The sequence below is a fragment of the Lissotriton helveticus genome, chromosome 6, assembly GCF_964261635.1.
Source record: "Lissotriton helveticus chromosome 6, aLisHel1.1, whole genome shotgun sequence".
Taxonomy (NCBI): Eukaryota; Metazoa; Chordata; class Amphibia; order Caudata; family Salamandridae; genus Lissotriton; species Lissotriton helveticus.
In genome coordinates, this window is record NC_136067.1 from 446,178,751 (window position 1) to 446,196,928 (window position 18,178).

General features: G+C 42.6%; 1 protein-coding gene across 2 annotated transcripts in view; it reads right to left on the reverse strand.

Moving 5' to 3' along the window:
* ACP1 (acid phosphatase 1) overlaps positions 1-18,178 on the reverse strand; it is a 105,615-nt gene that overhangs the window by 85,974 nt on the left and 1,463 nt on the right. For both annotated transcript variants that reach the window (XM_078647886.1, XM_078647887.1), the window contains exon 2: positions 3,358-3,431. In XM_078647886.1, coding sequence (XP_078504012.1) covers positions 3,358-3,431 — 74 coding nt within the window. The remainder of the gene's footprint in view (positions 1-3,357; positions 3,432-18,178) is intronic.

Here is an 18,178-nt window from a genome sequence, read left to right on the forward strand (position 1 = left end):
TGATTCACTGTGCTGTTAATCGGCTATCTGTAGGGACACATTGCCTCATACGATCTTGAGGGTAACACCCTCTCTGAGTCGGCGTTTTAGCTTAGATTATTTGATAAGATATTGTCAAAACGTTTTAAGGAGTGTTAGAACTATGTTCAGGTAAAGGAACAGGATTACAGGTCAGGGTTATTATTAGGTTTATGCACATGGACAGAGTTGTGCTTAATGTTCTGTTAAATGTCAGGCTCAGGATTAGTGACAGAACTCGTTAGGTTTAAAGTATGCTTTTGAGTAAGGTCTATTGTTAGAGCTGGGCTTTTCTTCGTGCAATGTTTCCTATATAATACCTTCTTCATGAAAGTATTTCCTTTTTGCTCGAAACTGATTATCATACAAATATGTCATAATCAAGACTATCTAGTCCTCTATCTTGGAAAGCATCAATTTTAATTACATGGTCATCAACACTAGAATTGTGACAAACAGTACCATACTTTGCTAACTTTCTATTGACAACTATTCCATACGTACCCTACATCCTGTACTGAAGTGCCTCTTGTGATGGTTACCCTGGGCATAGTGTCTGAAACTGGTCCACCTACTATAAATTCTTACTTGCAGTTCAGTGTTCTGTAGTTTGTGTGCCACTAGGACCCTGTGTTTGTGTCTGTCACTACTGACCTTTGAGCCATTCTTGCACTGGTCATATATGCAGAACTGAATGTAGAACTAAGTGTATGCAGACATTATCCAGGAGCTTCATCACCATCTGATTAGACAATGTTAGTAGTTGGTGAAGTTGTCTTTTGAAATAGGTTGGTTTCCTTTGTTTGAGTTGCCACCACTTTTAAGGTGTGTTTTGGCCTCCAAAAAGTCTTTGACTGGAGGTGGGTTGGACATGATTTCTACACTGCCTGTGACACGCCAAGATAAATGTGATTGTTCCATTTGTGCTTATGTCAGATTGTTCAAGAGAATTTCTGAGTGAGGAACAGCATGGGTATGTATACACACAAACATTTGGTCATCACTCTGCACTGACAGGGGTGAGGAATGTAATAAAATATCTACTTGTCCATGGGCAGCTTGCTTCATATGTATACACTTGTCCTGTAACAAAATCCTCTTGTCCCTTTGGTACCATGTAGTGCAGTGACAAATTAAGGCAGCAATCTCATAACATAAGAGCTCAGATATAGCCTCTTTGATTATGCCAGGGCTCATACCATAGTATTGTTTGAATACTTGCAATCCCCTTTTGTTGCCACGTTTCCGCAGATCTACTTACTGGGACTGAAGGTAGTGTGGTAAGCAATAGTTCCAGGGTTAGAATGCACTTTTGAATCTGTGCAAACCTACTAACCTGCATGTTTAAAGGGTTTTCAACAACTCTTCTCTTATCTTTTCCCACACTGAGAAATGTTGGAAATTTACTCCTGACAATGGCAGACGTAAATCTTCTTCCAGAGTTGGGAAAAAAGTGGCTGGTGGGAAAGTGAACTTGCAAACACTCAGATTTTCGCATGAGCAAATCTACACATGCAGATTTGTTCATGCTAAAAGGCAGTTCACAAATATTTTCTAGGAGTGCTATTACTGGTGGTGGGAAAGGGAACTTGCAAACACTGATTTTCGCATTAGTAAATCTACATGCTAGAATGCAGTTCACAAATATTTTTTAGTACTATTACTTGTCCTACTTCTGTAAATTCTTGGAAATTCACGAAAGCCATATAGCTGCACTTAATTCAAGGACATATAACATGGGTGCACTTTTGCAACTTTCTTTAATAATTGGGCCTCTAATTTGGTCTGGTGTTGACCATTAAATTTTGCGTTTATTAAAATGATGTCTCTCTTTCTCAGTATCGACTGGCTTCACTGTGAGTGGCAGCCTTCTGCTCTTTCACAAGGACCATATCAGCACACAAAGTAGTTTTGTTCAGTGCCAGTAACTATTGTGGCAGTGTGTGCTTTTTGAGACCGAAAACAATTTTTGCCAATGTTTGTTATGATGGTGAGGGCCCGGCAGCTCCCACATTAATAAGGTTTTACAAAAACCATGACAAAACAATTCACACATTGACAAAACTAAAAAGCTGACCACCAATTTCAAACCTATTGGCTTTGCCAATGCTAGTTTCTTTTTGTTTCCCATAATCTTATTGAAACTGGTTACACGGATTTTCCATTATGAAAATTTTTGAGAAACACTAGCATGCATCAACACGTTACTAAATGATGCTGCAAAGAAATGGTACCTGAAATTGTACAGTAGTTTGGCAAAATGTTTTTTTCCCACTTTCATTTTTTATGGACATTTTATTTTGAAAGCAAAGAATCATCAATCTTGCTTTCAAGCTTCACACATATTTGCATCAAATCAGAGAGCATTCTGGGAGCATTACACATATCCTCATATTGCTAAACTTTGAATATGTGTGTACACATTTTTATACTGGAACCACTGTCAGTAGTGTAGTCAGAGCATACCACTTTTACTTGGAGCGCTCATCTTAATAATGAAGGTTTTCAATTAATGAACCTTAAATACAAGTTTGAACAGCATTAACATATGGGCAAAAATATTACCTTAAGTGCAGACAGTGCCCTTCCCTGATCCATAATGTGGTAATGCAAACTTCCAGCCAAACTGTTTGTGCTGCCGGGGGTTGGGCCGACTTGCCCAAGGACAAAATCAACCGGAAAACGTGTTGCCCTTGACCCCAAACAATAGGTCTTGGGCGTCGGGATATAGAATTCCACAGCCCTGCACTGATATGGAAAAATGCATAAAATTTTACCATAGCAAGATAATCTCCTACTTCAAGCAGAGGAATGCGGTGGGGTAACCATCTTGAATTTTGTTGTTCACATATATTAAAGGAATGGTCAGCTCTTTTGGCGGTTAGTTGTCATCCTTGGGTATGAGGAAGCCAATGACGTCTACTTCTTATCTTCCTTTACTCAACATCAGTTCCTCTATTACACCCCTAGGGATTGACGCCTATGCCTTTTACAGACGGAGAGAAATGTGATAATCCTTCATGTGCATTTGTCTTGGACGAGTATTCTTTGTTTTTGAGACATTTACTACAGTAGCTCTATCAAACTCTCTCAGCACTCCTTGTCAAAGGTTACATCCAGTCACATTTGACAGAATAATTTCAATATCTTCCAAGCAGGAGCGGTGCAGAGAGCTTGGAGGAGTGGAGTAATAGAACTAGTCACAGTTGAGAGTACAGTGCCACTCCTTGTATTCTGCTTTGGAAGGACAAGCTAGGAACATTGCTTCGTGCTACAAGCTTCTTCTATAGCATTAATATTACTGCTTAAACCCATTCAAAAGAAAAGAACAACCCTTACCTGATCTGTTAATCCTTGCTCTACAACAAGTTTTCGAAAAACAGCTTCTGCTATTGGGGACCGGCAAATATTTCCTAAATAAATAAAATACATTCCTTATATAAGCAGCATCATTTAAAATGTCATTTTTTACTCACTACATTAAATCGGTTTTTACTCTATACAGAAACGAACCATTTAGATGTGGAATCAGTACCATGTCCTAAATTAAGCAACAACGTTTCAAACATATTTTGAAAATGTAGTAAATTGAAGAGAATGCAAGGCCCTCGCACTTGCTCTGACCAAATATCCCTATAATCCCGCTTATGCCCTTTGATACACACACCGCAGTCTACGACGAAAGCACAAAGATATGAACAGGAGTTTGCGACGTAACTTTAATCCAGCAATGTCTCTACATGCTGCTAGGATTACTTGGATTGTGGAATTTCAAGTCATGGCATCCGTGTCCTTGCTAGCAGTAGATTTAAAGAACAGGGCTTCTTTGCAAGCTCGAACCAGACTCACTGAGGAGAGGAAGGAAGAGTTTCAGGTGGGACTCGTTGAAAGTGGCTTTAGGTGCTAAAAATGTTGCAATTTAGGAAATAAGGTTTACATATTTTCTGTTATAAACGTGGAACACAGTCAATGGAGAGCACAGCGAGTGCCCTGTTTGGAGGAAGATATCTCACTAGCATTTTAACTTGAACCCTATAGGCTACATACAGACATTTCCAAATCTGTGAATTACTGCAGATCTGATTTTTAGGAATAACCTTCCTAATACCGAATTGCCGGGTATGTACAAATGTGTCCCAAATGCGGTCGCAAAACAGTCGCATTTTACCACCAACTTGGTGGTAAACCATTTACAAAAAAGAAGGGGTCCCTGCGGGACTCTTTCCCGTTTGAGAATGAAAAAATATACTTTCCAAGAGCAGGTAGAGGTCCCACGGACACATAAAAAAATTAAACAGAAAAAGTTTATTTTATTTTTTGAAACGTATCCCACTTTCATTTAAGGAAAACGGGCTGCATAAAAAAAGATTGCTTTATTTAAAAGCAATCACAGACATGGTGGTATGCTGACCCCAGCAGTCCAACATTCCTGAGTTTTTTGCGACTCCCATTGGGTTGCAAACTGAGACCACCTCATTAGTATTAAGAGGTAGGTCTATTTGAGACCCACTGGGAATCGCAGAAAGTGCAAAACACACTTTTGTACATTAGTGTTTGAGATTACCAAATAGGGAATCCCAGAAATTCGCAATGTGGTCATCGCAAACACAAACCTTCGTACATTTGACCCTTAGAACATTCTGGTATTATAAACTATGAACAGCAGAAAACACAAATCTTTGCAGAGGTGCTTCTCCCTTTAAGCTTTCTTGATTGGGATTAGAAACTATGACCTGAATACTACACAGAATTATTGGTACCACATATACCAAGCAAAACTGAGTATCATCAGATTGTAAATCATTCTCTAGGCCTGAAAGCAGAAATCTGAAGTCTAAGAAATGCACTCTTCAGTGGGTACATAACCCACTGAGGCACTGTGTCCCTACTACTGTTAACATGTGCAACTTCATTATTTCTAGACTTTTTCTTTTCCTTCTTTTCCCCATTGGTTAATTGTATCGCTTTTGCAGGTATGGATGCTTTGAGTCAGCACTGCCTTCTTCGATCACATTAGGTCTGGCAACTAACAGCTTTAACAGATGAAAAAACTACTAGGCCTGGGCGGAGTTCGAGAAGTACTGTGAAGTGACCAAAAAACTGCTGCACTACGTGGAATTCTGCAAGCGGCGGAATGCGTTGGGGCGCGCCGTTCACACTGATTTTTGGTGACGGCTGTTTGTTCTGCACTGGAAAATCGGTGCAAGAGGGCGCTGCTTCTTTCTGCTCCTCAAGTAGAAGTTCTACTTGAGCGGCAGCTTCCTTAACGCTAACAGAAGATTTCTCAATATGGGTGGTAGCACTTATTGAATGACATATCGCTTAAAGCCTTATCTTTTCACCTCTTTATGAGTTCAATAATACTTTTCTCATCTTGTGATTTATAATACAGACAGAGACACTGGGAGACGGGGAGGGTTAGCGATTATTTTTAAGTCCACTTACTCCTGTCATCTGGAAGCTCTCCCCTTCCCTGACTGTGAAGCCGCTCTGTTCAAATTAGCGGTGTCCCCCCAACTGACATTGTCAGGAATGCTGATTTATCGTCCCCCCAACAAACCAACCCAGTGGCTACTAACCTTTGCGGAGCAAGCAGCTTCACTTGCTCTGAAGTCAGCCAATTTTACTATTTTGGGGATCTGAACCTTCATTTAGAAGACACCCAAAACAGCGTAAGCAATAGGTTTCTATCTGATTGCGAAGCCATTAACTTAATACTATGCAACCAAGGCACAACCCACCAGGCGGGACACTTACTTGATCCCATCATTTTGTTTGACTGTAGCGTTCCCGCTCTTCCCCTTGACTGGTCTGACCATTTTGCCATTCATTTCAGTCTGGCCGCAGAGAGTGCTAAGAAAGCGACTTTTTCTGGCACTATGGGCAATTACAGGGCCTGGACCAAGTTGAACATCCAGGCGTTTAATGCCTCACTATCGGCTAGCCGCCCAGACATGAAGCTAACATGTACTTTCTCAATCATGAAGTTTCCCACTGGTTGACCTCTAACATCAACCGCCATCTGCCATTATGCTCCAGACGACCTATTACACACCTCCCCCCGGCCCCGTGGTTTACGGACGACCTGAAAAAATTGAAGTCCAAATGCAAACATCAGGAGAGAGCCTGGAGAAAAACATATACTCCAAGCGACAAACTGACATATCGTTCAGTTTTCAGGCAGTACCATCGAGCCTGCAGAAAGGCGAAGGCCCTATATGTTTCGGAGACCATCAATAGTGCCCCTAGCCGTCCGAAAGCCCTTTTTTCAATGGTGAAGAAGCTAGCTGGTTCAAACACTTCCCCTACCCCAACGGCTTTGGGGGAAACCCAATGCAATGAAATCGCCGACTTTTTCATATCTAAAGTCGACACAATCTATAATTCTCTCTCTACTGTTTCCACCGGGTCATTTCATGACCCTCCCAGTTTGGGAACTCATGGTTTTCCATCTTCTACGGCACAGGTTACAGAGTGGCCCCAGTTAGATCAGAGTTCGCTTTGGAACTGTATGGCCAGGGTAAATTCAGGTTCTCCCCTGGATCCTATTCCAATCGATATTCTCCGACAGCTATCACCTGATATACTCCTGGTCATTCAAGAGCTCCTCAACTCCTCATTACGGGAATCCATCGTCCCGGATGAATGGAAAAGAGCCATGGTGGTTCCACTCCTAAAAAAAAAACGGCGCAGACCCTAAGACGCTTTCTAACTTCCGCCCCTTCTCTCTGCTGCCAATGTTCTCAAAGTTCTTGGAGAGGCACGTTAACACACATCTGACCTCCCACGTGGAGACTACTGGCTTCTTGCATCCATCTCAATCTGGGTTCTGTACCCACTTCTCCACGGAGACCACCCTCTTGGGGGTCACTGAGAGCCTACGCTCTCGCCTCAATCAGGGCGAAACCTCTGCGCTTATACTTTTAGATTTTAGCGCCGCATTTGACACAGTCTCGCACCCTGTCCTCTTGAACGCTTTGAGGGTGGCTGGGGTGTCCGGTTCCGCGCTGGCCTGGCTGTCCTCTTTCTTCAGCGGACAATCATTTCAGGTTGTTTCTTCTAACTCATCTTCCTCTGCCCGCTCGTCTGCGCATGGGGTGCCCCAGGGGTCCTCACTGAGCCCTATGCTCTTTAACATCTATGTGAGACCCCTGGCAACCATCGTGGAAGACGCTGGTCTTTCCCTTTACTCCTACGCAGACGACACTCAAATCATCTTTTCCCGAGAGTCAAGTGCTCCATCTGCTCTTAAACAGGGACTCAGCCGAGTGGCAGAGTGGATGCAGTCGAACCTCCTGAAACTGAATGGCGACAAAACGGAGGTGGTCATTTTGGGCAAGCATAAACATCTCTGGGGCACCCAACATTGGCCGCCGTAAATGGGCCCACTACCCATGCCTGTTGCGCAGGTACGAAACCTTGGTTTTGTTCTGGCCGACTCGCTTTCTATGCGGCACCAAGCGGTCAGAGTGGCAGCCACCTGTTTATCCATCTTAGGGTGGCTCCGGAAAATCCTCTGGATGCTCCCGGACTCAACATGGCGCACTGTGGTCCAGGCCCTGGTCACCTCTCGCCTGGACTACGGCAATGTGCTCTACCTTGGAGCCACCGTGCAAATCCAGAGGAAACTCCAGCTTGTCCAAAATTCAGCTGCACGTCTCCTGTGCAATGTCACCTAGAGGTCCTCCATCTCCCCCTATTTAAAAGACCTACACTGGCTCCGTATTAAAAGCAGAGTTAAATTTAAGGCCCTCTGCTTCATGTTTAAGATCAAGCAGGGGTCTGCTCCGGCATACCTCCAGTCCCTGGTCCAACAATACTCTCCACCTCGTCTTCTCGGATACTCATCTCTAGGGAACTTTTTGATTCCACGTTTTAAACTGACAAGAATGGGCGGACGCTCCTTTTCCTGTCTGGCTCCTAAGCCATGGAATTCTCTCCCTGTTGTGCTGAAATTCGAACCTTCTTGGATGACATTTCGAAGAGATCTTAAAACCTGGCTCTTCCCTCAGTGATAATTGTTGGGTCTTTAACGCCACCTCTATTGGCGCCGGGAGACCCCATGTGGGTAGCTGAGCGCCCTACAAGTTTAATTACAAATACAATACAAATAATAGGGATTTTCGTGTATGAAACATGCATTATACGTTATGTTCTGTATTGTATTAATGTTCAATTGATGACTAATAGAGAAATAATTACTAAAGATTAATAAAAATGTTTTAAACTCAGATCAAAAGCTCATCATTGACTCAAGAATTTACTGAATAACTGTGATGTATAAATTGAATGCGATTCGCAGCTCGTGATTAATTCTTTACCTACATCCAAGGTTCTATTGACCCATGGCACAGAAGAGAAGGGACTTTTCTTTCAGATGCATGGACTGAAAATGTAATTATTTAGGGTGTTATGCTCGGCCACCCATGTGCACCTATAAAGGGGTCTCCTTGAGCTTCTGGGCTTGCATGTCAAGTGCTGCTTTCATAAATTTTGTTTTATTTATTCTTAGTGGACTAAAGCACCTTAAAGCGATTCAGATGCAATCTACGGATCTGTGACCAGAATCTGAATATATTTCTGCCTCAACCCAGCAAGGTATACAACGCTGAATCAATGACTCACCCAGTCCAGGAGGAATGAGACCCTACCACAACTTAATAAGCCATGTGCCATGAAAAAGACCAACAGATAAAAAAAGAGTGCCTTGGCAATCAACTCTAAAGCCCAAACTGGCCCCTAACAAATCATTGCGTCAAAAAGAGCCTACTTGGCAATCCGGGGGGTTTGGGGGAAATAGCCCAGATCACCAAGCACCAACTCGACTGGATGAGGAAGAGGGCCACCAATGGAAGAAAGCTACATGCTTGCCACTGCCTAGGGACACCGATGTGTGGCCAACATCTGCTCGGAAGGACTGGCATATCTGGCAGAGAAGGATACAGCATAAGGCAAGAGTAGTTTACTCTTTCCTGACTATATGCTGGTAATTACCTTTTGAGCGAATGGAGGGCTACAACTTTATTCAGCAATCCTATAGCTAGCCCTACCTTAGTTTTGATCCTTTATGTTTTCACATATTTTTGTTATACAGTGGGAGGTGACTGCTATTTTACGAAGTGATAGAGTTTAAAATTGTAGACCAAAAAGATCTAAATAACCACGTTAGATATGTGCCGTAAAACATAGGAAATTATGGTTAACTCGGTCGAAGAAAAGTTGCATGAATAAATAACACATAGGAAAATGTGCTTGCTTAAATGTATAGAATAAACTGTGAAGTTTTAAATTCAGGAAGCTCACATTTCTAATGTGCTTCTATGACGATGCCCAAATTTCTTTCAACTCTAGCATTCATTTTAAATAAATAAATAAATGTATTTTTAGAAATTATTGACCGAGTATCAACATCCGACTGCAGAATGTGCCGATTTATAAAATGTTTTCTTGGCTTCATCACACCATATGTGCTCATTTTACTTCGAAAATGTACTTTGCTGTTGCCTTTATAATGAATAGAATATTAGAATAACCAGCATATTGAAAATGTGTATTGTTTAACCAGGACATTTGCTATAGAAATGTTTCATTGCATTACAATAGCCCTTGTGCACACGATGGGACACAGAAAGCATGTAACAGCGTAGGTATGAGGGTTCTCATGAGAACCTTCTCCCATGTATCTAACGTGAAACATTTTTCCTGCTTTATGTTCGAAGCTTCATGCTTCATCCTCATCCAGCTAACTATGCTCACCAACTTTCCTGTCCTTCATTTCTTTAAAGTGTTGTAAGCTACGGCTAACAGCGATATCCCGTTGCCCGACAATTTTTGCAGGGGAGACGTTCTCCTGGTACTGATCATAACTAATGCTGTGACTGTCTTTCTTTGATTGGATTCAATGGCTGGTATTGCAACTTTTGAGGGAACTCAGCTGAGTTTCTAAGACTGCTCTTTATGAGGAGTTCATTTTCTTGATTATTCTCCGGAATTTCATTCTTTTCCAGAACAAAGTCTTTATGGGTTTCCGTTGTTGTGAATCTATCTAGGACCCTAATCAAGATATCCCCGATTCATGCCCTTATATGGTTATAACAAAACATATCCTTATAAAGGCATAGGAATCATGTCCATATCTAGTCATAGCCCATGCAATCCAAATACGGCAAGGCTACTCCCATAGACTCCTAGAAAGTACAACGCGTTCTTTAAACAAACCAAGCCTCCAGCAGCCCGGGAAATCCCCCTGCTTTTGTTTTGATTTGAACAAGAACTCCTGGAGTCCAGAAAGAACTGTTAGTTCTTAGTGACGTCTTATGTCCAACCTTACGTCAAACCCGGCACCTTCCAGGTATAAATATACCAACGTTGCCTTAAGCAAACACACGGTGGTTTGGAGCAGAGCGGCTATCTACTTGCCCGACGCCCAGCTGATGCGAGTGCCGAAGGAAGCCGACCCTCCCATTTGACGCACAGAGAGACGCTGTCTTTTCTCCTGCCGAGAAATTCCAGCTCCGGTGTTTCCAGTCACCCTTGCGGGTTGCTGGGAGATCGAGTCCTGAGAGAGAGATACAAGACCTCCTACATTCTAGAACCAAGGTACGGAGCTGACTAAATCCTTAAGAGAATTCTTGATTCAGATTCTTGGCAAAGAACCAACTTAACTTAAACTGCAACTTACTTACTCCTTCCCACGTATTAGGCTTAGGTCATGTACACCGGGGTAGGCGTATATTAGAAGCACCAGTTGAGTACGTTAGTCAATGTTTTTATGTATGTATATATTTTATCCATTTTAAAGTATCATATGGCTAAGAAACTATATCAATGCTTTTACAGTATTATTTCATAGTACTACTTTTACTGTACACACTTTACTTCATAAGTATTGCAATTGTGGCAACTCACTTCTCTTGCATGAGAAAGAAGACTGCTCAATAAATAACACCTTTTATTGAAAACGCCCGTCTCTCTATTCTCTGCACTCTGGTGAAACTAAGTATGCACGATTGACTGAGTGAAATAACTGTCTATTGTTTTCACACGACTCTAGAGATATACTCTTTATTCTGAGGGAGCAAAGTTGTCATGTTTATGCGGTTGTCAGAAACTAATCCCTTCTTGTCTAAATCAGGAATGTTAACTCCTTCTTGAACATTCGAGAAAGTTTCTAGTGACCTCTGAGCTAGCTGGCAAAACTAATTAAGTCTAACATAGTCAGTAGGACCTAGATGACCTCAGTCCTACGTCTAAACGGCTGTTTATGTTATTCCAATGCGCAGAGTCTATTCGGAATATAGGAACTACACTACACTGTTAGGTTAGGTTATGTCCTTTTAGATTAACCCGTTCCGTGCTTGTGACGGAACCACTCTGTCACGAGCCACGGGCGCACTGTGCTCATGACCGAGTGGTTCCGTCATGCCGCGGCTGCTCCGCCCACGCGGCCTCAATTCCCCGCCTGCGCGGGTGAATTAATGAGCGGGCGGGGCCATGACGGAACCACTCCGTCATGAGCACAGCGCGCCTGTGGCTCGTGACGGAGTGGTTCAGTCACAAGCATGGCGGCGCCGCGCGACCCCTACTCCCCCCCAGCGCCGCAGCGGATTTACCGCCGCGGCCAAGGGGCTAAGGAACATGCTAGTTTATTTATACTGTCTCTATAGCCAATCTTTTCTCGATATTTCTGTAACTGGACTAATCTGAATAAAAACGACATAAACAATTACAAATCTCTTAAAGACAAATTAAGATGGGGGGGCGTGGCCTAGCAACATGGGCGACAGGACGCGAGCTCTTCAGCTCCCGGCTGGCCTGCCGTGAAATCCTGGCAAAATACTTCAATTTGGACTAGATCACCAGCCCAGAACAAAGCACCGCAATAAGCAACCCGTGGTGCACCTGAAATAACGCCTTCCGGCCAGAAAAGTGCCTAAATGAAGGCGCTGGGAGCGGGGCCTAGCTAGGCCCAGGACAAGGTCGAGCTGTGTGGCATAGCAATATCAAGAGGGGAGCGCAGCAGAGGCCCAGGGACTGCCCGATCACCTTGAGGCCCGAGATTTATCCAGACGTGTGATAGCCCTGCTGCCCCTGTGAGCTCCACCCCTGCCCCCTGTTGTGCGGAAAGAGTCAGCTGGCCTGTAGGACGGATCCCAGCCAAGGGGGTGGCCCTGCTCTCTCTCTGACCAGCCTAGACAGAGCTGAGCGTAGCCCAGGATGATGTGGAGGCGAGCGCGGCCTGGCTGTGTCTAAAGATGACCCTGACGGCCGCGAGCTGAGCGGCGAAAGACTGGTAGGCTCAGGGTGGTGTGGGCCCGTAGCGGTGTGTCAGGGTCTGCCGGCAACTCTGCCATCAGAGCCGGGCAACTAACCGTGCTGGCGAACGTAGACACAGCCAAAACAACGCTCATCACACAAACCTGAAGCAGGGCAGGGTTTCAAGAGAACATTACCGGTACAGGCATCTACGGCACCGTGGGTTGGACTTTGGGGCCAGTCGTTGGTTGGCCTGCTTGGAATAGAAGCAGGGAGGACTGCCGCCCCTCCCCCCCTTCAATTGAACTGCCTGAGGAGTGGGGGAGGCGGCAGAGGACGCTGTGAAACCCGGAAGGCTGCAGTGGAGCCTCATCTTCCTGGCCCTGAGGGTTGGTCCGTGATCCTGTACTGTGATTGGAGCACCTATGACAGGCCCCGGCGAGGTGGATGGGACCAGCCTGAGCCAGCACCTGGTGGGGTGAGTCAAGGTGGTCATAGACTCCAGCAACTACTACTGGTGCTAGCACGGTGCAGAATTGCAATTGTTTGGATGGGGGCGAGGGCGCCAGAGATCCCGGTATGGATATGGAATGTGTGTGAATAGACGCTAGTTGAGGAGGTGCGCATGAAGAGGTGTCCCAGAGATGAGAAATTAGAAGATAATTTAAGGCTTTGAAGGGAGCTCTGTCACGACCTACTTGCCGACGGCTTCCAGACAGGTTCCTAACGCGCATTGGCAAGAGGTAACCATGCAGGTTCTGAAGGGGAGGGGGATTAAATGTCCTTTATGCCTGGCTACAGATTTTGGAGTGGGGGGAAATTGTGGACGGACTGATCTCTATAACTGTAACCACTATAATGTAGGACTACATTATTCTTATTGCTGGCATCGGCATGCACACCTGTATTATGTAAAACTTTAAATAAAGTTTCTAACAAATGGCTGTTTGGGTCTCCGATTCTATACATATGTATTTCCTACTACTGAGGCTGTTTGTGGCATAAAGTATATTTTCTTCTTTGGTGTCAATGAACCCTCGTTATAAAATTTGCTACAAGCTCTTGCTGACACGGACCGCCTCACTCTACAACGCGGATTGAACCCACGGAGGACCTTTGTCTATGCCTGATGCTGTGACCAACGCTATCTACTGCTCTGAGGGATATGCATGAATTGAGACTTTGCACTTCTTTAGTGTGAACTCTTGAGGAAGGTAAGTGGTGGTGGGGGGGGGGTTGAAATGGAGACTAGAAAGAGCAGCAACAGTTAGGAACCTGTTTGAGATACAAAGCTCCCTGCTGCAAGGATAGTCTTTGCCATTTTAGGTTTGTGTACAACAAGCCTTTGCACTGATCCTATATGGAGGATGCTCAAAAACACTTGAAGTCCTTGGCTGCCTGCCCAGTAAAACAACATTTGTATAGCCTACATACGCAGACAATGCAGTAAAGCAATCTTCATGGTGAAGCACAATCCTGCTATACTTTAGGTCTTACATGGTAAACAAAAGAGAGCTGTGCGATGTCTGACAGAAGACTTAAAATGTGCATTAGCTAAACTATTTTCTTCATTACCAAGAGAAAGAAATGTTGTGAAAAATCGATCGACAAATTGTACACAATAAATAGCCGTCCAGGCATAATGTTTCCCTGCTTAAAAATCTATAGAGTACATACACCTTTAGGACTGTCTAACGCTTAGCCTGCAAGTGTGTTCTACTTTTCTTGCATGTGACTGACTGCTGCAGCAATCATTAGGAAAATACTCAACAAAACGAGAACCTAGGTCTCGTAAACAGAGGTTTTACTTATTGGACCCTCTTCCACCTTGCAAGTGCTCAAAAATATTTGGGGAAATCATCTCACCCACAATATATCGTGGCATGCGTCATCATTAGCAAAATTTCCACATCAAGTTAGGCAGATACCACCATGGCAGACTCAACCAGTTATGGGAGTTCCTGATAAATATTAACTGGATAGAAGCAACAATCCCGATTTTTTTTTTTGTAAAAACATATTGTTTAATACTCAAAGGAATTCCCCTTTATTTAATGGGGACAATGGATATGATTCAAATACTATAAAGCAGATGTTAATCAAATAAGGATTTAAAATCCATATTATTCTGCCACCATATTATACTGCTCTTAACGGGTCAAAAGCCTTCTTCAGCTCTCCTTGAAATCACTGAATGATATTCAGGCCATCTATTTATCTATTGGGGTTCGCTGCTGGAATGATGAGTAGGGCAGTTCCACATCTCGGTTAGGTTGAGCAGGCTCTGCCCTACACACAACTCACAGCAGAGTCCTGGCGTGTGCAACGAAGTTGGAGATAGTACCAAGGTGTAAAGGCCTGCATATCCTACGCGGGCATGCCCCTTCAGCATGCCACTGTGTAGTCTCTCGCCAACATATGATGGTTTAATGGGTCACCAACACCCAAGAGTTTAGTGTATCATTATTACCTTAGAGTCCAGTGTCTCAAAAACACATCAGGTGTAGTGTCTCACCACCAACTCAGGATGCAATTTGGCATCAAAATCTCAGGGCCCAGTGTTTAATACCTTGGTGCACTGCTACCACTCCTTTTCGCTTGTCATCCCCCATTCTCGTTAATGTCACCCTTCCCTCAACATATTACTATCAGGTGTATCTGTAAGTGTCCTTCCCTATACAGAACTGCCCTCCTTCTTTCAACCCACTACTTCCTTTCCTACTTCCACTGCTTTATTTTCCCCAAATGTTGCTTGCGCTTTTAATTTTGCTATTCAACAAGCACTGGGGCATAAAATACTAGTCAAACCAATAGATCGGCAACCAGTAGAAAAAGTAAGACCAACTGACTTTGCCAATGCTGGTTTTAAATGTTGGATCAAGCATCACTTAAAAACATACAGAGTTGCTTTTGAACTAACACACAAAAAAGTAGAAAGACATGACAGGATAGTTTATATATATATATATATATGAAAAGTTATACTGTATGCACACTCACATCCACAGTGTAGGAAGTAAGGGAGGATACAGTCAGCTATAATTGAGCAGATTCTGTGCAGGACCCAGTGAAGTAGGCTGAATTTGTGCAAGTGTAACTTGCCAGCGGCATGACATACTCAGCAGTGCAAATACTTGTCTGCTTTCTGTTAGGAGTTGCAACCTCAGGGCATTGATGAGGTTTTCTAATTTTCACTTCTAGGTGGGCCCAAGCCAGAGGCCTGATTTAAATGGCCATGTACCCTGCTTTTATTTGAAAATCATCCTGGTTATCCTGGCTGGGAGCAATCTGGAGACCAATGTCTCGATGGCAATGCAATGGTGGGAAACAAAGGCACACAACGTGTTATAACTTAACATATACATACGATAAACTATAATGTGAGGAGAGGTGTTTGACTTTGTTGAACCACCTGTATGTAATGCATATGCATGCACTGAAAAAAAAGCTGTATGTATCTGTCTGTAGAAGTGATCACATAAATAACAATTTAAATAGAAGTAATATTTTTTATGTAATTCTTTAATAGCACTATTCATCAAAATGTAGTGTGTCAAAGCACTTTACATCACACACATTATACAAACACAATAAATTATAGAAGTGTCTAACTTAATGTATAGGGAATGTTTAAATTAGGGTTACAATGGTCCATACTGGTTGTCAATATATGTTATGGGAATCTGGTTGGGAGAAACTAAGTCAGGATTTAAAATTTAACACATGGTTGGGGTTATCTTTAATAAGACTTTATTACAGCCCAAAGTAATGCTTTTTAGCAACTTTCCTACAGATTGGGGAAAACTACAGATTGAGAAAAAACACAATACAGTTCTAAATACATGCCTTGCAATTTGCACGCAGTTTCTTGATGCTGGTTCACAGCTCACTGTGCTACATTAAGACATTAAGACTGGGACCGCAAGTACCAAAGCAATTTGTGTCGAAAGCAGTAATACACTTATCTTCATAAAATAATAAACTGTGATATGCATGTGGTTTGCAGCAGGTGTGTTAACTTTTTATGTTACTTTGAGTCAAAACTGACGAGGCAAAGAACAGAACTCTCCAAAAGTATCTTGCTGTTATTATCTGCAGAAAATTGCAGGCCACACAGATTTCTGTAGCCTGTAAGATTTCTGTGCCTTGTAAATGTTTAATGCACTCGTTGTGACTAAATAAGGAAGCCAGAACATATTTACTTTTATATTCGTCCTTGGTGTAAAATACTTTGCAGAAGAACTTTTAAAAATAGTAAAGTATACATGGACTGTTAATCTCTACTTCTTATAACTTAGCCCTCTGTGACACCATCTTTTTTATACTGACAAATACTCAAGGTCAAAATATAAGTATAAATGGTCTTTGGACAACTCACAAATAGAACACGTGAGTACATATAGATACTTAGGAGTACTATTTGATGAGCTAGGATCAATTCAACCACATAAGATTGATATACAACGGAGATCAAAAATATTGCTAGCGGCATTGAGAATTATACAGAAATCCATAGGAGGGCAGAGTGATGGACCGCTGTTAAAAGTAATATCAGCAAAACTCTTGCCAACTCAGACATATGGAAGTGAAGCATTGTGCGGAAAAGACTCAGTCATAATCAACAATGCAGTCACGAAAATGTATAAAGCCCTCTTCTTAATTCCACATAATGCATCACCCGCGCAGATAAGAATGGAATTTGGGATGACTAATCAGGCACTTGCACGAAAAGGCCAATTTATCAAGGTGTGGAAAAGGATAAAAACGGATACTGTAAATCAATTGTCCAAATTATTGTGGCAGGAAATAAACTTAAACTGGAAAGCCTAGGCGTGGAAATATCCAACTACATCATTAGAGGAATATTCTGTAAACTCGGTCTGGGAAATGCCAATTACCTTGAACTTCTTTAAAAAAGTTGTTAATAGTACAACAAAGCACTTATCACTACTATTGGATAAAGATACCTTCTCAAAAAGAAAACAAGCGTGGCCTCTAACGAATGGCTGGCTATACCAAGGTGAAAGTTTAACCATACCTCGAAATTCCTTGGTTTGTGAATTACAAGCAAGTATTTATAAAAGCTCGCTTAGGACTATTTCCGGGAATACGTCATCTAATGCCATGGTAGAGTACAGAGGGACCAACGACTTGTAATCTATGTAAACTTGGTGAAGAGAACATTATGCACCTCCTTTGTGTTTGTCCAGAACTGAAAGTAGAAAGAATATCCATTCTTAAGAGACATTTTGATGTACGTGGAATAAGGAGTTGCAGACAAGCTCTGATACGATGCCTCCATATTGACAATATAATTTTAACTTCAGCTTTTGTAAAGTTCTTAATGTGACTGAGAATTAAGTTAGAACACCAAAAACTAAAAGAATGTAACGTAGGATGTACATAATATGTAAATAGTATAATGAACTTGATCCGCAAATGTTTCTATAACTGATTTTATAATTAAGAATTACTGCATATATATTGTAAGATTTTAATTAATCAAACAATAAACTTTATAATTTTACTGACAGACCTTGAAACCCCAGACGCTAATGTCTGTTCAGGAATCAAGAGACCAATATGGTTTATCCCACAAGCAATTCTTTAGTTTCCTCCAGTTGCGCCATGCCCTGCGGGCTCATCTCCCCATTGACGTTGAGATCCCTGAAAGTAGTTCGTTGGAAGCAAAACTTCTCATGAGGCACTTAGACAAGGGGCCATATCTGCAATCTATCGCTCATTAATGAATAACGGACCAGACGGCCTTGCTTCCCTCCGACAGAAATGGGAAAGCTGGGTGGGCAATTTAGACTATGATTGGAGGGAAGCGTGTTTATCCCCAAGAGAATTGGCGATCTCATCGTGGTTGAGAACACTCCAAATTATCTTTGCGCCTCCTTAC